The sequence below is a fragment of the Trachurus japonicus genome, chromosome 18, assembly GCF_045865225.1.
Source record: "Trachurus japonicus isolate A0001 chromosome 18, Traja_1.0".
NCBI classification, from domain to species: Eukaryota; Metazoa; Chordata; class Actinopteri; order Carangiformes; family Carangidae; genus Trachurus; species Trachurus japonicus.
This window is the reverse complement of record NC_140924.1, coordinates 11,194,492-11,214,411: the sequence shown is the minus strand read 5'-3', so window position 1 is coordinate 11,214,411 and position 19,920 is coordinate 11,194,492. Positions and strand designations below refer to the sequence as shown.

The 19,920-nt window shown below is 42.5% G+C and overlaps 1 protein-coding gene across 1 annotated transcript in view; it reads right to left on the bottom strand.

The window, feature by feature from the left end:
• Window positions 1-19,920, bottom strand: part of LOC146968752 (NACHT, LRR and PYD domains-containing protein 3-like) — a 35,936-nt gene that overhangs the window by 13,441 nt on the left and 2,575 nt on the right. Inside the window, exons 2-9 of the mRNA XM_085759310.1 lie at window positions 16,162-16,356; window positions 12,216-14,121; window positions 11,661-11,834; window positions 10,505-10,678; window positions 7,988-8,161; window positions 6,944-7,117; window positions 1,393-1,566; window positions 891-934 (exon numbers count right to left, since the gene is read on the bottom strand). Coding sequence (XP_085615436.1) covers window positions 891-934; window positions 1,393-1,566; window positions 6,944-7,117; window positions 7,988-8,161; window positions 10,505-10,678; window positions 11,661-11,834; window positions 12,216-14,121; window positions 16,162-16,356 — 3,015 coding nt within the window. The remainder of the gene's footprint in view (window positions 1-890; window positions 935-1,392; window positions 1,567-6,943; window positions 7,118-7,987; window positions 8,162-10,504; window positions 10,679-11,660; window positions 11,835-12,215; window positions 14,122-16,161; window positions 16,357-19,920) is intronic.

Below are 19,920 nucleotides of genomic sequence, written 5' to 3'. Positions count from 1 at the left end.
AATAATTTTTAAAATAAGTGCGATTAAATGCGTTAATTTTTTTAACGCGTTAATTTTTGTGTAATTAATTAATCGTAATTAATGCGTTAAAGTCCCGGCCCTAGTTGAAACTCGTTAACAACGGCCAATAATGTAATAACTGCTAATAACGTAATAATTTTGGCCATTTTAAATGTAATAAAGCCAATAATGTAATAACGTGCCAATAATGTAATAACATGTTTGAGCCAATAACGTAAAAACTTTTTGCCAATAATGTAATAAGTTATTACATGATTGGCTGGTTATTACGTCATTGGCCTCGTATGAAAAAACCCTTTGAAAATGTAATAACTGGTGCCGATAATGTAATAACACATAAATATGACTGCAGTTCTTGGAAATAAAATACATTTTTGCAGTTTTGTGCAGTTTGCTAATCAAAAACAGGTATAGTGGATGACATAGTCGTCATATTTATTCATCCAATATGTACTCTCTCTCTCTCCTCTCCTCTCCTCTCCACTCCTCCTCTTCTCTCCTCTCCTCCTCATTATCTGTTGCACCTTGTAGTTTGGCCTTGGTGTGTCTCACTCTCTCTGTGTTTCCACAGATCCACTGGAGCTCCATCTCTCTGCACCAGCCGCCACCTGCATTGCCCCCTTCCCCCCCTTTCCCCTTCTGTTAAACTGACCTGCCCTCCCTTCCCATGAACCAGTCTACCATCCAGTCCTCCCATTAAGCTGGCCTGCTCTCCCTTCCTTCCCTCCCACCAGAAGCTGCCTCCATCAGCTTTTGTTAACCATTTCCATGTTTTTCATATCTGCCCATTTCAGTCTGCCCATCCTGGGTGAGCCCAGACTCATTTCGCAGTCAGACTGATGAGGAGGAGACAGAGGTTCAGTACTCACAGGTTTTGTCTCTGGAAGCTTTAATCACCTCTCCCTCACCAATGCTGTAGGAACAAACACAACAGAATCAGAGGGAAATAATCAGGTTTTGTTTGAGTTTGTTTTATGAAACCAAACTGTGATGATCCAGGATCAGACTCACCCAGCTGAATTAACTAATCCTAATCAATCCCGAATCCCGCGTCGGGCAGCCCTTTCCTGCATGTCATTCCCCCTCTCTCTGCCTCCCCCTTTCCTGTCTAACTCACTATGTGCTATCAAATAAAGGCAAAAAAGCCCCAAAAATATATACTTTGACACTGAGACACTGAGAACACTCTGACCTGCTGCATCACTGTGTGGTTTGGAAACTGAACCACCTGCAACTGAAAAACCCTGTAGTGCAGGAAGAAAGGTCATTGGTGCCTCACTCCGGAACATCTACAGCACCTGCCAACATAATCTACACTGAGAATGACAACAGAGATGAGAGCAGCATGGACTGATCCATCCCTCTACTGACCTCACAGTCTCCAGTCTGCAGTCTGGATTCTCCACAAGAGCACAAAGATCCTTCAGGTCTGAATCCTGCAGGTGGTTCCAGCTCAGGTCCAGGTGTCTCAGGTGGGAGGGGTTGGACTTCAGAGCTGAGTCCAGAGAAGAACAGCTGATCTCTGATGAACTGCAGTTCCTCAATCTGAATAAAGAATAAAAGAAGAAGAGGGTTTTTTTTTACAGTGTGGTTCAAGTTCTGAGTGAAGATCAATCAGGTTCAGTTGTGGATCAAAGATCTAAGATCTACAACAGTAACAGTCAGTGAACTGACTGGACTAAAAGCAGAAATCATGACAACCCGGCCATAATTATTCGCTTTGTGAACAGAAAACAAAAAATCGCATGACTCCGGCAGGGGAGAAAGCTGGAGGGAACTAATGTGTACATCAATGAACATCTGACAAAGAAAAACTCTGATATCGCAAGACAGGCCCGTCTGCTGAGGAAACAAAACAAAATCCAATCTACGTGGACAACTAACTGTAAAATTCTCATTATACTCAAAGGAGGCAAAGGTACTGGTTATCAGAGACATCACCAAACTAGACAAATACCAGTGATGATAATTCACTCATAACAGACATTTTAAACCTCATCACTTCCCATGACCTTTTGTAAACAGATTAATATTGTGCACCATGTAAGGTTATATCATTAATCATGAAGTTCAACATGTCTGCAAAGGGCCTGGTAATTGCCCATCTGAATGTCTGTAGGGTAAAAAATAAGATACATGAGCTTAATAATCTAACTCAGGAAAACACCATTCACATCTTGGCTGTGTCGGAGATCCACCTGGAAGTCACTGTTCACGATGCTGAAGTATCCATAGATGGCTATAACATCTTTAGGAGGGACAGAAATAGACATGGGGGTGGCATAGCAATATCAAAAATGATTTCCCTGCGACACTGTGTGCTGAGTTCATGCCCAATCATCTGGACTTCTTATGGGTTAGAGTACATCTTCCTCATCTAAAGCCAATTCTAATAGGTTGCTGCTATAGGCCTCCTGGAACCAATACTCAGTATTTAGATGACTTGTGTGAGCTGATTGACAGAGTTGCAGATGTGAATGGTGAAATGTTCTTACTTGGGCCCAATGAAAAAGAAGTTAGTATCATTAATCAATGCTTGTAACCTGTCACAGATTATTTCTAGACCAACGAGAGTCTTCACTAATTGTTTTGGCCACACAACTGCCACTTGTCTTGACAGTATTTATACAAATACCCCTGATCGCTGCACTAAATCAGTCTCTCTGCCTGTGGGGTTCAGTGACCATAACCTGATAGTAATCATCAGGAAGACTAACAGCCTGGTCGCACTGAACCGGGAACCGAAGCGCAGCGCCCTGGAGCGGAGGCAGTTTCAGATCGGCGCACATGTTAACCGGTCTGCCTGGTCGCACATCTCACGCTGTGGAGCGCAGTGCGTGCACCTGCAGCGCTTCAGATCGGTTCATTTCTATTTTTCACGCAAGCCGCGAGCGCCGAGAGAGCCGTCTGTCAAGCTGGATAGACCAGATCGTACCAGACAGGAAGTCGGGCACAGAAAAGGCGAGAGAATCCGGTCAATTTTCAAAATAAAATAATTAAATGATGATTAACTAAGTTGTTGCTTGTCCATCTATACATATTTGACCATTGCGTCTGCACATGAGACACACACACACATGTTTAAAATGACGTGTGTGTGGAAAACCGAGTGAATACGAGTATGAACGACTGCAGTCGATGTCTGACCGGCGCGGAGAGGGGGTCCGCCCACTATTCAGACATCCCGCTATTCCGACATGTCTCTATAGACATCCCACTATTACGACATCCCTCTATCTAGACATGCCGGTAGTCCGACACTTTTTGATACCGCTATTCCGACACGTCGTCTTTTTTTTTCTTTTTTTTCTTTTTCTTTTTTACAGCTGCGATACCCAGGCGCGTCTCTCTCTCTCTTTTCTTTTCAGCATGCCTATCACTGGTTTGATGAGGGAGTGATGTTCTTAATCTCAACAACTAAACTATCAAGTCACAAACAAAACTGACACACATGATAAACAAACAGAACTATGCTGCAGTTTGTTTGTCAAGTTAACCTGTCACCTTCAGCACCACGGACAGCGCGGCGGATGAGCCGCGGAGCTGCAGCTGTCAGCGTCTCTGGGCTTAGGGCCTGGGGCCTCATTTATCAAAACTGTAAGTAAGCAGTGTAAAACTGCTGCTACTAAATTTTTTGCTTAGGCCTACGGGGAAAAGACACCCAAAATATTTACACCTTTTTCAGATCTATCAAACTGTGCACAACTCTCCACAATTTCTCTTTGATAAATCAAACTGGATCCAAGAATGGTGCGCAGTTGCGCACGTGAACACACCTCCGCCCCCGGAATGCCTAGACACAACCATATATGGTCAGCACGTGCATATTAATTAGCCATGTGCGCTCTGTGGAGCGGCAACAAAGTGACAACAAAGTGACAACAAAGTGACAACGAAGACAACGGGCGGAGGGTGGGGGAAAGAAAGCTAGATGCACGGCATCGGGCAATAAATCAGTCAGAAAAATGATCTTGCATTTTAACAAGCTACAATAAAAACAAAAACCTCCCAAATCTCAGCTGCCTGTGTGTTTTTAAACTTGGAGGGTTTGTTTTTTCTTCTCTAATAGGCCTATGTATTTGTGTATGAGAAACAGTGTCTCAGATGAAAAAATAAAATAAAATCAGAAGGACACGTCTGACTATAAGGTAATCAATCAATGTCGGAAAAGCGGAATGTTTGAAAAATAGTAAAGTGCCGCTACTCCGACAATGAAAAAAAAAATGTCGGAATAGTGGGACGCTTGAAAAATAATGTTAATGCCGCTATTCCGACAATTAGAAGTCAATGTCGAAATAGCGGCATGTCGGAATAGCAGCATGTAACCCGCGGAGAGAGGAGGAGAAGTACGCTCCCAGTGCGACCACCCAAGCGCCCAAGAAGCCGTGCGCGATGCGCGCGCGCAGTGCGACCAAGGGGTAAGGTCCCTAAATGTAAGGTCAAAATTAAGAAATTTATTCCTGACCGTTTTTTGGAAGATGTTAGAAATACAAACTGGACTGAAGTGAACACTCCTCTTGAGCCAGAGGCCTCCTTGCATATCTTTATGAACATCTTTATGAGGATTGTTGATAAACATGCTCCAATGAGGAAGTGTACAGTTCCAGACCAGCTCCACGGTTGAATGAGTCTTTAAAACATGAACAGAAGAGATGAAGCTAAATCCATATTGACGAAGTCTGGTTCAGTTGAGAATAGATTAAGATATTGTCAATTGCGGAATCAAGTTACTAAACTGAATAAATCTATGAAAAAACAATATTATAGGAATAGAATAAACGTTGTAAAGCAAGATGGCAGAGAACTCTGGCGAACACTAAATGAAATAATGGGGAGAAAGGCTACTGGAGCTGCTTCTTTTGTGGAATCAGAGGGCAGGTTTCTAACCAAACCACTTGATATAGCTAATTACTTTAATGATTTTTTCATAAACAAGGTAAGGGTACTTAGGCAAAATATGAACAACACAGTTTCCAATACTTTTGAACTTATAAAAAATGACATAATGCTAAGTAAGAGGTGCACCTTTCAGTTTAAAAGTGTGGAAGAGAGTGTGGTTAGGAAGTTGTTGAAAGCTCTTCCGGACCACAGCGCAATAGGCACGACATGCTGGACAGTAAGGTGCTGGGTCTTGCAGACGACTACATTTCTGGTCCTATATGTCACATCTTAAATAAATGCCTCATGCATGGTACATATCCTACTATCTGGAAAGAAGGCAAAATAATTCCCTTACCTAAAGATGGCAGACTTACATTTACTGGGCAGAACTGCAGACCCATCACTATACTCCCTGTACTCAGTAAACTGATGGAGAAAATAGTCCATTCACAAATACAAGATTATTTTGACTGCAATGGTCTGTATACAAAATTTCAACATGCTTACAGACATAACCACTCCACTTGTTCTGCACTGACACAAATGACAGATGACTGGTTAAAAGACATCGATAATTGGTAAACTAGAATGCTATGGATTTAAATCGAATGCCATCTCATTTATGAGGAGTTATCTTTCATGCAGAACACAAAAGGTTTATTACAACGGCAGTTGGTCTAACTCTAAAGATCTAGAGTGTGGTGTGCCGCAGGGGAGCTGCCTTGGACCACTCCTGTACTCCATTTTCACAAATGACTTGCCATCTGCATAAAGCGAGTGTACAAATGTATGCTGACGATTCTACACTGTATTACGCAGCAAATACTACCAGAGAGCTAGACAATGTTCTTCTGAGTTAGATTTGGTCTTTGATTGGATACAACAAAATAAGTTGGTATTAAACATGTCAAAGACCAAATCAATTATTCTAGGATCAAGTCACAAACTGTCATCTTTACCCACATTGAGGCTGAACTTGTCTGGTGAATGGATAGAACAGGTGGAAAAGGTTAAATTATTAGGTGTTATAATAGATAGTCAATTGTCATGGTCAGAACACATTGACACAATAATAAAGAAAATGGGTAATGGCATCTCTATGGTGAGAAAATGCCTTCCTTATGTTACTGAACACATTCTGGCTCAGGTAGTTAAATCTTTAATTTTAAGTCACCTGGACTATTGCTCACCTGTTTGGTCCTCGGCATCAAAAGGTCTGCTGAATAAACTACAAATTGCCCAGAATAGAGCTGCCAGACTTGTTTTACACTGCCCCATAAGAACAAACACAGAAAGTATGCATTGTAAACACTCATGGTTAAAAGTAGAAAAAAAGGCTTGCCTTAAGTACAGTTACATTCTTCAGCAATACTGTCTATTCCACCAAACCAGAGTTTTTACATAATTAAATTATCAGATGTAGTCAAATTCATAGTCATTCCACTAGATCAGCAGATGATGGTCAAATAACATTACCATGCCCCAAATCCAACGCTTTGAAAAGGACAGTTATCTTTCGTGCCATCAAGCTGTGGAATAACTGCCCCCTCCATATACAACAATCTAACAGCAAGTCCTCATTTTAACACCATCTAAGAATGCACTATTTAACAGTTGAGCAATAATCCAGTCTGGCAAGTATAATATCTTATCCCTGTTTCTGCTTTGTTCCTGTTAAATGAATGACTGATATTAAGACGACTACCAACTTGTTTAAATGCAATCAAATGTAAGGCGTAGAATGATGATTTGTGAAAGATTTCACAGTACCAATGTGCTGTTGTAAGTATTACTGCAAACACGATGTATTAAGATGTCTATTTGACTGATATGATATTGAAAATGAGATACGTTTTATCTCCTTTCGATGTATGGTACTTCGGACCCCAGGAAGACTAGCTTGTGCCATTGGCATCAGCTAATGGGGATCCTTTTAAATAAATAAATCAGTATAATATCAGCCTCATGTATGCAGCTCAGTGTTGTCAACACAACTTTCACATCACATTCATCTGAGGACAGAAATAAAACAGAGTCTGACCTCAGAGTCTCCAGTCTACAGTCTGGACTCTCCAGAAAACCACTCAGATCCTTCACTCCTGAATCCTGCAGGTCGTTGAAGCTCATGTCCAGGTGTCTCAGGTGGGAGGGGTTGGACTTGAGAGCTGAGACCAGAGAAGCACAGCTGATCTCTGACAAACTGCAGTTCCCCAATCTGAATAAAGAATAAAAGAAGATCAAATGATTGATAATTGATCAGATGTGTCCTGATCAATGATCAGTAGAGCGACTGTCCTTGTGTCTTTGTGGATCATCATCATGTGACCTTCTACACCCACCATCCACATGTCAGTACAGATTCATCAGCTGCTGCTGACCTCAGATCAGTCTGTCAGTATACAATAAATATCTGATCAATACCTGTTAGACTAAACACTGACTACAACTCTCTGATTCTAAACTGAACTGGATCAGAGATTAAAGGGTCCAGCCCGGATAACATAAGTCTTAGGTCTACCTTGGTTGAAGAATATGAATCAGAATATGCTGTTTGAAAATATGTTGCGGACTAAAGCAAAAACTGCTTCTATCCAGCTGTCCATGGTGTCCTGTGAACAGCACTGAAATTGGTTCGATATGGCTAATAGTTATAGCCTTAGTTCTCAATTTAAGTGGTCAAACCCAGATATTGGTGATAAATTTTGTTCCCTATCTTATATTAACAAGACAATATTATTAAGCAAATGACTGTAACAAATGTTTGTTTTGCAAGAATACCTCCTTAGCTCCAACTATTAATAAAGAAATTATTATTGTATAACTAATTGTGCTGAACTACATATACATGCAGCCCAACCCAACCTGAGCCCGAATTAATTAATTAAAAACCAGGCCCGGCCCGGCCCGCTACCCGGTTGGGCCTCAAGCTACCTGCAGGCTCGGGTCGGGTAGCCATGCTGTGCACTGTCCCTGTTAAATAAATAAATAAACGTCCTTCATTCAATACATCAAAGTCTGAAGAAAATCAGGTTCAGTTGTGGATCAAAGATCTAAGCTCTACAACATTAACAGTCAGTGAACTGACCTCAGCGTCTCCAGTCTACAGTCTGGACTCTCCAGAAAACCACTCAGATCCTTCTGGTCTGAATCCTGCAGGTTGTTCCAGCTCAGGTCCAGGTGTCTCAGGTGGGAGGGGTTGGACTTGAGAGCTGAGACCAGAGAAGCACAGCTGATCTCTGACAAACTGCAGCTGATCAATCTGAATAAAGAATAAAAGCAGTGAGTTGAGGACAAAGCTCCTTGTTGACAGCGTTCAGTGTCTCATCATCTGTTCAGAGCTGAAGAAGCTTCAGAAAGAACAAGTTTAGAAAATCAAAGTCCAACAACAGCTGAAGCAACAGGAAGCAGGTTGAACAGACAGACAGACAGACAGACAGACAGACAGACAGACAGACAGACAGACAGACAGACAGACAGATAGACAGATAGACAGATAGATAGATAGATAGATAGATAGATAGATAGATAGATAGATAGATAGATAGATAGATAGATAGATAGATAGATAGAAGTGACAAACAACAAAAGTGTAGACACGCACAACCTGCCACTCGCGGCGGCGCCGGAAACGGACTGAGCTGACATTAATATTCATGAGAAGCTGCTGCTGCTTCAACACAGACACAGTGACTCCGCCTCTTCACCTGTCAGCTCCACCTGTGGCTCCACCGATAGAAACTCATGTTGTGCACAGGGCTGTACGCTTCGCTTTTTCACTAGGAGCACAGGTGCTCCTAAATGAAATCAGCTGGTTTGATTAGGGTGGTTGATGGTTTTAGCTGGTTGATGGTTTTAGCTGGTCTTAGCTGGTTCAGTCGGCTGGTTGATGGTTTTAGCTGGTTGAATAGGGTGGTTGGTGGTTTTAGATGGTCTTAGCTGGTTGATGGTCTAAGCTGGTTGAATAGGCTGGTTGATGGTTTTAGATGGTCTTAGCTGGTTGATGGTCTAAGCTGGTTGAATAGGGCGGTTGGTGGTTTTAGATGGTTTTAGCTGGTCGATGGTCTAAGCTGGTTGAATAGGGTGGTTGATGGTTTTAGATGGTCTTAGCTGGTTGATGGTTTTAGCTGGCTGAATAGGGTGGTTGGTGGTTTTAGATGGTCTTAGCTGGTTGATGGTCTAAGTTGGTTGAATAGGGTGGTTTTAGATGGTCTTAGCTGGTTGATGGTTTTAGCTGGTTGAATAGGGTGGTTGGTGGTTTTAGATGGTCTTAGCTGGTTGATGGTCGAATAGGGTGGTTTTAGATGGTCTTAGCTGGTTGATGGTTTTAGCTGGTTGAATAGGGTGGTTGGTGGTTTTAGATGGTCTTACCTGGTTGATGGTCTAAGTTGGTTGAATAGGGTGGTTGATGGTTTTAGATGGTCATAGCTGGTTGATGGTTTTAGCTGGTTGAATAGGGTGGTTGGTGGTTTTAGATGGTCTTAGCTGGTTGATGGTCTAAGTTGGTTGAATAGGGTGGTTTTAGATGGTCTTAGCTGGTTGAATAGGGTGGTTGGTGGTTTTTTAGATGGTCTTAGGGGCGGCAGCGGCTCAGGTGGTAGAGCGGGTCGTCCAATGATAAGAGGGTCGGCGGTTTGAATCCCGCTCTGTCCCGGTTGCTGCTGTAGTGTCCTTGGGCAAGACACCTTACCCACCTTGCTCCTGATGGGTCGTGGGTCGCGCCTTGCATGGCAGCTTCCGCCATCAGTGTGTGAATGCGATGTATGATGTAAAAGCGCTTTGGGTATCGCTGTGGGTATAGTAAAGCGCTATATAAATACAGACCATTTAGCTGGTTGATGGTCTAAACTGATTGAATAGGGTGGTTGATGGTTTTTGATGGTCTAAGCTGGTTGAATGGGGTGGTTGGTGGTTTTAGATGGTCTTCGCTGGTTGATGGTCTAAGCTGGTGGGTGGTTGGTGGTTTTAGATGGTCCTAGCTGGTTGATGGTCTGAACTGGTTGAATCCTCTGTCTTTATGGACTTTTTATGTTAATTGTTGTATTGTTTTGGGGACTACGGATGTAATTTAGTACCAGTGCTAAATCCGGTGTATTTACAGTGGGTACTCTTGCACTCACTGTCCATTAATATGCACTGTCCCGACAAAATAAACAAATAAATAGGGTGGTTTTAGATGGTTGATTGACCAGAAGCTGGTTGAATAGGGTGGTTGGTGGTTTTAGATGGTCTTGTGGCAAGGCTGGTGTACATCTTTAGCGTTATCAACCCTCAGCTTCAGAGAGTACATTTAAATTGAATTATTAAATAAATTAAATTAAATTATGACTGATAACAGCTCATACCAGCTCAAGACCAGCTGACCAAAACCTAGCTAAAACCATCAAACCAGCTTGACCTTCCTAAGCTGCCAGAGCCGCTAGCTATTGATTATAAATCAGTGATTGACACATTACATGTATTTCTGTAGTTGACTGGACTAAAAGCAGAGAAGAAGAAATCGTGACGACCCTCAGTGTGGATCAGTATAATATCAGCCTCATGTCTGCAGCTCAGAACTTTCACATCACATTCATCTGAGGACAGAAATAAAACAGAGTCTGACCTCAGAGTCTCCAGTCTACAGTCTGGACTCTCCAGAAAACCACTCAGATCCTTCAGGTCTGAATCCTGCAGATCGTTGGAGCTCAGGTCCAGGTGTCTCAGGTGGGAGGGGTTGGACTTCAGACCTGAGCCCAGAGAAGAACAGCTGATCTCTGACAACCTGCAGTTCACCAATCTGAACAAAGAATAAAAGAAGAAGATAGAGTTGTCGTTTTTACAGTGTCTCTGAACCTTTTTTCAGTTCTTTTAACCCAGTGAACAAAACATCACATCAGTCTGTGTGGACCGAACAATCAATATGTTTCTTGTTCTTTTGACATAAAATACAAATATTTAAAAATGTTTAAGCCCAACAAAGACCAAACAACAGATTTGAACAGCTCCATGTTGAGTTTCTTTCACTGTCTGTCAGAACAGAACACCTCTTGTTGTAAACTGAAGCTGAAGTGAACAGCAGTTCACACTGTGACTGAAACACACTGATGAATTTGTCTTTTCATTGTTGTTGACAAACAGCTGATTGAAGTTATGTAAACAGATCAATCAGATGCTTCCATTGAGGAAACAACCTCAGGTGTTGAGACTCTTTAGTCACATGACCAATAGGGAGATAAAGGAGAGGAAGACGAGCAGCAGGATGCCAAAGAAGATGTGATGTGTTAAAACCAGTTCATGGTGATGGTAAGAAGCTGTTCTTGTGGATCATCATCATGTACGTATTATTGTTGTTGTGTTAGTTGCACTGTCACTGCAAATCAAATTTCCCCTGGAGGGTTTAATGTGACCTCTCACACTGCGAAGCTGCTCTGACCTTTGACCTTGAACCAAGCAAAGACAGAAAACTCAGCAGCTTCACCGGCCTCAGATCTACATCACATCTGCTCAGCTTCAGCTACAGTGGCTGATCCAGCTGTTCTGTTAACAGCTTCATCTGAGAGTCAGCTCATCATCCTCATCATCATCATCATCATCATCATCATCATCATCATCATCATCATCATCATCATTATCACACTGACCTCTGAGTGATCTCTGACCCTTCACCTTCTACCAGCTGCAGTAACATGGAGTCACAATCAGTCGCTGCTTCAAACTGAACTTCACACATTTGAACTGAACACAGACAAAAGTCCAACAGGTCCAGTCAGTGAACTCACCTCAGAGTCTCCAGTCTACAGTTTGGACTCTTCAGTCCAGAACACAGAACCTTCACTGATGAATCACTCAGGTTGTTGGTACTCAGGTCCAGTTCTGTCAGATGGGAGGGGTTGGACTTCAGAGCTGAGGCCACGACTTCACAGTGACTCTCTGAGAGTCCACAACGAACAAGTCTGTGAAGAGAGAAAATATGAAATGTGGCAGAATTAAATCATCTTTAATGAATTTTAATAATCTGGATCTGTGTTTCAGATTCATCATGATTGAATAAAACATGTGGTTACATTGTAACCTTGGTTCTCTGAGTGAAGAGACTATCTCTCCCACGTTACATATCCCGTACATATGGAATATGGAGAGATAGTCTCGAGACGATAGAGAACCAAAGAGTGAAAATAAAAAACTAAATGATTGTTTTTGTTGATTGAACAGCAACGATTACATCGAGCTGAAGATCCACATGTTGGAGCTCACTGCTTTTCACCTTAGAAAAAATGAAAACTGTGCATGATAAACCTCTGATCAATAATTATATTGATCATGTCTGGACTCACTCAGCCTTCCTGCAGTTCCTCACAGCTGGGATCAGTCTCAGTCGTCCCTGATCTGATGTGTTGTACTTGCTCAGGTCCAACTCATCCAGAACCTGCTCTGACATCTGCAGCATGTAGGCCAGAGCTGAACAGTGGATCTCAGAGAGGAACTTCTCTGATCTGTTCTCTGACTTGAGGAACTGTTGGATCTGCTGATGAACTGACTGGTCCTTCATCTCCGTCAGACAGTGGAAGATGTTGATGCTTCTGTCAGGAGAGATGTAATCAGTCTCCATCTTCTTCAGGTTGTTGATGGTTCTCTGGATGGTTCGTGGACTGTTGTCTGTCTGACCCAGCAGACCTCCTACCAGCGTCTGGTTGGACTCCAGAGAGAGGCCATGAAGGAAGCGAACAAACAGGTCTAGGTGACCATTTCTACTGATGAGGGATTTATGCATGGCTATCCACAGGAAGTTATCTAGGGTTAAATCAACATCTTGTTCTCCCAGGAAGTTCTCCAGGACCTCCATGTTCCTGTTGGAGAAACAGTGGAACATGTAGACTGCAGCCAGAAACTCCTGAACACTCAGATGAACAAAGCAGTAGACTGTTTTCTGGAAGATCACACTCTCTCTTTTGAAGATCTCAATACAGAGTCCTGAGTTCACCAAGGCCTCTGTGACATCCAGACCACACTGCTCCAGGGTTTCTTGGTAGAACATGATGTTTCCTTCCTCCAGCTGTTCAAACGCCAGCCTCCCCAGCTTCAGAAGAACTTCCCTGTCGGCCTCCGTCAGCTCCTGTGGACTCGTCTCATGTCCTTCACCGTACTTGTTCTTCTTCCTCTTTGTCTGGACCAGCAGGAAGTGTGAGAACAGGTCAGTCGTGGTCTTGGGCTCTCCTCTCTGGTCTGTGGTCAACATGTGCTCCAGAACTGTAGCAGTGATCCAGCAGAAGACTGGGACTTGACACATGATGTGGAGGGTCCTGGACGTCTTGATGTGTGAGATGATTCTTCTGGACAGATCTTCATCACTGGACCTCCTCCTGAAGTACTCCTCCATCTGGGCGTCAGTGAAGCCTCGGACCTCTGTTACCCTGTCAACACATGTAGGAGGGATCTCATTGGCTGCTGCAGGTCTGGAAGTAATCCAGACCAGAGCCGAGGGAAGCAGATTCCCCTGGATGAGGTTTGTCAGCAGCACGTTGACTGATGACGTCTGTGTGACATCAGACACAATCTCCCTGTTGTTGAAGTCCAGTGACAGTCGGCTTTCATCCAGGCCGTCAAAGATGAAGAGAAGTTTACAGACAGAAAGCTGCTCTGCTGTGACCTTCTGTAATGTTGGATGGAAAACATGGAGCAGCCTGAGAAGACTCAACCGCTGATCTCTGATCAGGTTCAGCTCCCTGAACGAAAGCAGAACCAGCAGATCGACATCTTGGTTCTCCAAGCCCTCGGCCCAGTCCAGAGTGAACTTCTGCACCGAGAAGGTTTTTCCAACGCCAGCGACGCCGTTGGTCAGAACCACTCTGATGGGTCTCTGTTGGACAGGTGAGACTGTAGAGACGTCCTCTGTCTGTTGGACAGGTGAGACCGTAGAGACGTCCTCTGTCTGTTGGACAGGTGAGACCGTAGAGACGTCCTCTCTCTGTTGGACAGGTAAGTCTTTAAAGATGTCTTTGCACTTGATTGTAGTGTCATGGAGGGTCTTCTTCTTGGACGTTGTCTCCAGCTGTCTCACCTCATGTTGGGTATTAACCTCTTCACTCTGTCCCTCTGTGATGTAGAGCTCAGTGTAGATCCTGTTGAGGAGGGTTCCACTTCCTGTTCCACTTCCTGTTCCCTCAGTTCCTTCAGTCACTCGTTCACATCTGCTCCTCAGACTGATCTTATGTTGATCTAAAACCTCCTGCAGACCACGATCTGCTGAGAGATAAGAGACAGAGTCAGACTTAAGACAGAGAGTCTGACAATCTGATCAGAGTAAAGTAAATTAGAAATGGTGAAAGTCATCACTCATAGTTTATCTTTTATTTTTTAATTTCTCAAGTTGTGGGAGCAGAACTGAGACACTCTGGTTTTTAAAATGTAGCCTCTTTGGATGAGATGTGAAACGCCTCAGTATGTAGTATTCAGGGGTGGAAAGAGTACCAAAAAAATCTACTCAAGTAAAAGTACTGTTACCTTGGTGAAATTTTACTCAAGTAAAAATAAAAGTACAGGTGTAAAACTTTACTCAAGTAAAAGTAAAAAGTAGCTCATTTAAAATGTACTCAAGAGTAAAAGTTACTCTGAGTACATTTTATTACTTCTCTCACTCACACACACCTGCTGCTTTACTGTCTTTCCTGTCTGCTCTCAAAGGGGGGGGGGGGGGGGAGGGGATTTTACTGTAGGCTCTCTCTCGCTCACACGCGCATGCACGCACACACACACTATATTTGAATATTATTCAAATAAGATGGTTTAGAAATTCGAACCTGATTTGGGGGGAAGATTGACAGCCCTAGTATGATCAGCTGTAACAACAGCATGTCCACTCTAAATGGTGCTGTGGTGGCACTGCCATCTACTGCACCTTATCACTCCGCCTAGTCTAAACCAATGAAAACACTATGGACAAACTACAGAGTAGAAAGTAGTTCCCAATTTTCACAGCAATATACAGAATATTATTATTACTATAATAATCACATCATGAATTTTTCTAATCATAGAAAACATGTAACCAATAACAAAATCACTTTTTATGTTTTACCATTAGCTTGAAAATCTTGTAAGTTACTGTTCCTCATTACCAAAATCTAGTGGCATCATTTTAAATGTCCATCCTCGTAAAAGTCATAAAACTAAAAGAAGGACACCTGAACTTGATACACCTGGTATAAAGCAAAATGACAGAGGAAGTTTGTTGTTTACATGAGTGTGGAGAAATCTGGACCACATCGTGGCTCATAACCAAGTGTTCTCCAACTAGAGGCCATTACAATACAGTTCCCTGTCATTACTGCTGTGATTGTTCATCAATATATTTTATGTAAGGGATAATGTATAGTTCGGAGGTTGTTATGGAGAAATAAACCCCGACAGGTTGTATGGAACCCCGACGCGAAGCGGAGGGGTTCCATACAACCTGAAGGGGTTTATTTCTCCATAACAACCGACCAACTATACATTATCCCGCTTAGAACACGGCCTACAACTAAATAATTCAATAATGTAACACAAAATAATGATAAAAAGAGATTTTATTCATGTAAAATTAGACCGTTGCTCGGGACGCCGCTCTGACCAGCGCAGCACAGACAAGAGAAAGTAAGTTATGCAGGATATTTACTTTATGTTTCATTTTTACCGTCATTAAATACCTTCGGACTAATAGTGATGTTAGATAAACGACTTGTAACCTGTTACAGGGAGAGTGGAGGCTCCTTATTTCCACATCGTGACTGAAAAGTAATCTTGCATCAGAACTTCTGACCGTGTCACAGCTCCTCTCCTCTCTGTAGCTCCGCGACACAAACGCATCCCATAATCTCTTGTTTATGACAGGTACGACTACACACAATACATCGTAACGTGTATGGTAATCCATCGATCCACTGATTGATTATCAAAGGCCTCAAATGCACGAACGGGAGGAGGCTCAGCAAAACAGCGGCCGTGACCGGACATGCAGAGTCGGCCGTTGCTATGGAGTCCCTAGCAACGGTCCGCTCAGCGGTGGTCTATCGAGAAATAAACACCGCAGAATATTGGTGATTGACCAATCAGAATCGAGTATTCAAGAGAGCCGTGTTCTAAAATTTAACAAACACCTGTTGGTTTCATTTGTTTAATTAAATACCTACATTTTCAGGTTTGGGTAAGTTTGTGTTTTTGGATGAGTAAGACACAACAATTACAAACACATACCTGTCCAATCCATCACAGAGCTGCTCTGATTGGCTGTCTGCAGCTCACCTCGTCTTCTGGGTCTTTGTCCACACTGGGGACAGGAGAGGGGTCCTGAAGAACCAGACTGGTCCCAGTATGAGGTTAAGCACTGACTGCAGAACCAGTGTCCACAGCTGGTGGAGACTAGATCCTTCAGGCCGTCCTGACAGAGACCACAGCTGGATGGCTGCTCGTCCACAGAGACACCACTCCTCTTCCTCTCTCTGTGAAGACATGGACACATTTCTGTTTAAACTAGAGTCACCTCCTCCAGGCCGTTTCCTCCTCCTCTCAGACTGGTTCCAGATGATCTGATCCCTGTTAATCCAGAGTCTCAGAGAATATTCATAGTTTCTCTGACATCTTCTCATGTTTACTTAGTTTTGACTTTGTGACAAAAATCTAATCACTTAGTTCTTGAGTCCAGGTGAACAGTTGTGACAAATTTGAACACGTTCCCCTTGATTCAGAGATTTTTCAGATTAAATTAGGATGAGTTGATAAAATATTGGTAAATAAAGGTCAAAGGTCATAACTAATGACTTTACACAACAAGAAACACACAAAATGTGACACAAGTGGTTCATGTTTTCAGTGACTGTGGACAATCAGGACGTGACCTAAGAACTAGTTTGAGTGGAGGAGGTGGAGATTCTAGTTTTGAATATTGCTCAACCCTAGTTTCTATTTTCCAACAATGAGGAACATCTACATGTGGATCGAATGTCTTTTTGCAAATGACTTTCTTCCTGTCTGTCCACTCTGTCCCTGATGAACATATAGAGGAGCTCTTTATGCTTCATAGTGAGACCGGGTATTGCACAAAAGTAGAATAAGAAATCCAGGATAACTGAGCAAGCGCGGCTTGACCTAGTCTGGTCGGAGCATCTTGGCTTAATTGGTTGCACTAACGCCGAGCCAGGCTGAGGAGCAGCGGCTTGGTCAAGCCAGGTGGAACTTATTCTCTCGTCAGTAGACCACAGACATTGATCACAGATTCACCGATGAGAGGACAGGTGTAGCTACTTTCCTCTAATCGACAGGAACTTAATGCTGACGTCAGGTGACTCACCTCTTGAAAAAAAAAAAAAGCACCGCTGTCGTAAAGCTCAGAGAGAGCGCAGTGGACAACTGCGGACTGATTGAATAATCCAAAACTATAATCACAACTCAAGTTCCTTTCACAAATGAACAGTTGTGCACTTTGCCTAAATGATGAGCAGTGGAAGTTGATTCATTGCACAAATTCCTTATAATCTTAAGTACATAACAAGTAATACAAGTTCATACAGCAAAAGTGGCCAAAAGTGCAACAGGTGAAAATGAATTAACGGTAGGCTAAATATAAAAACATTATGCAGTCTGCTGCTTCAATAAACTGCTGATAACAATGTTCACATGAGGTGTATAAATTATTTGGAAGGTGGTTGCTCACAGTCACTCAATTTTATTCTCATTTTCTTACCTCAACCAATATTTAGGCCAAAAAACATTTTATAAAAAATAAAAATAAATCTATATGCCATTTTTGCTCCATTGCTTTTTAAGAGAAGCCAGTGATGTATAGTTACTAGTGGTCATAGAAAATATCATAGATGGACACAGATTTGTAAATGTATTTTGTTTGGTTATAAATCAGACCAATATGTAGGCTACATAAGAACATGGAATAACTGTATGAAACACGTTGATTTCTGATCAGAGTGACTGCTGACTTCACAGATAAAGACAACAGAATCAACTAAGCCTGGCTGTTAGCCTGGTCTGGAGCAGGCTAGCTGCAGAGAATAAATCACTATAGTAACTTGACCAGGATAGATTTAGCCTGCTTTTGAACAACCGACTTGAGGCTAAATTCAGCCAGGATAACCAACATATCCCAGCTTAATCCCTTATCTAGGTTTTGTGCAATACCGTGGACTTTAGATCAAAGCACCAAACATAAACGGCAGCATGCATGATATAGGGTGAATTCCAGTTCCTCTCTCAACCCTCAATTTTAACCCTCAATCTCAAAAATGTGTGCTCCAGCTAGTGCTGATCCCGATTCTCAGAAAAGTTGAGGGGCAAGTTTAAGGGCTGTATCGCCTCAATATTGAGATTCTCCGACACCACCCTTGGGAGCAAGGGCTACCCAGAATGCAGTATTTTCTTTGTTATAGAGATATAAAGAGATATAAATCACTCCGCGTCAGGCACGTATGACTGGTATGAATGGAAGTTGTTGTCATGTATCCATGGCAACGGACTGTTGCAGTCCGTAGTACGGTGGCCCTGAAGTGCAAAACACAACGGCAAATCAGACAACAACGGCAAAAGAGAAAACACAACGGCAAATCAGAAAACACAACAAAAAAACAGAAAACACAACGACAAATTACTAAACAACGGCAAATCAGAAAACAGTGTATTTATGCATGTGGGGTGTCTATCTAAGTGTATGTTTAATACATAAAAAAAAAATATATAAAACTTTTCTAAATTTTGTTGTTGTTGTTGTATCATAAATATGTGTCTGACATTTATAATAAACCAAACGGCTTGAAAATCGGTTGAATATTCGGTGAGTTATGGCGATTTTAATGGTTGATAGACGTCTGCCTCTGTTGACTAGTGCAGTAAGTAGACACGGCTTCCCCCTGACCAAGATGGCGGCCGCGTTGACGTATTCCACTCGAGGGTACCTACCTTTTCCGGTTTGGTTAATGTCATTGTGTTTTCTCTTTCTGTGTTGTGTTTTCTCTTTTGCTTTTGTGTTTACTGATTTGCTGTTGTGTTTTCTCTTTTTGTGTTGTGTTTTCTCTTTTTGTGTTGTGTTTTCTCTTTTGCCGTTGTGTTTTCTCTTTTTGCGTTGTGTTTTCTCTTTTGCCGTTGTGTTTTCTCTTTTGCCGTTGTGTTTTGCACTTCAGGGCCACCACACTGTAGCGATGGACGATGTTAAAAAATGGACTAAAGTAGTTGAATTGACATGTTTAAGGTGAACTTTCACCTCCAGAGGGTTAACAATGGTAGAGAGGACTGAGCAGTGACAGAGGAAAAGACTAAATGCAGAGCTACTTGAAGCTAACGTCTGGAGAGGTGGGACTATTTTTTTCACAGTGGGGCTATTTTATTGGATAATGTATTTCTGGTTGAATAAAACTACATGAAATTGATTGCATATCCCTCTTTCATATTGCTTTTATTGGTAACCGTTTTATAAAAGCAATATATCACTCCAGTCTGTGGTATGTTCATTATACCACGGCTAAGGGGCGTTGTTCGGCCCGACGCGGCCTGTCGTGATATATTGCTTAATTACAGCTGGTTACCTTTCAATAAGCTGTGTATGCGACAGTGGTAAAAACGAAACTTATCACGCATCCAGTGGCGGCCCGTCACCCTCTCACTCCCTCGCGCTGGCCCACACCCCCCCCCACACACACACACACACACACGAGTCGCGTTGTAATGGTAATAAACAAATGCGCGGGGGTCAGGGGCCAGTCTGAAGACATATAAGTCACAAAATAGCATATAACATTTGGTTGGGTGAGGGCTATTAAGATTAAGGGTTGAGGCTTGAGGGTAAGATTAAGGGTTAAGATAGAAATTGGAATTGGCCCATACTCTCTCTCTCTCTCTCATTTCTTGTCTCCTAGTACTGTCGGCCACCAGCACGGAAACAAAATGCTGGAGGACGGATCATCTTTGGATAGATTACTGTCTTCAGATCCTGGAGTCTCTCCTGTGTCCCCCTCCTCCTCTGCACAATCACTCATGTTCTGTACTTCAGTCAGTCTGAGA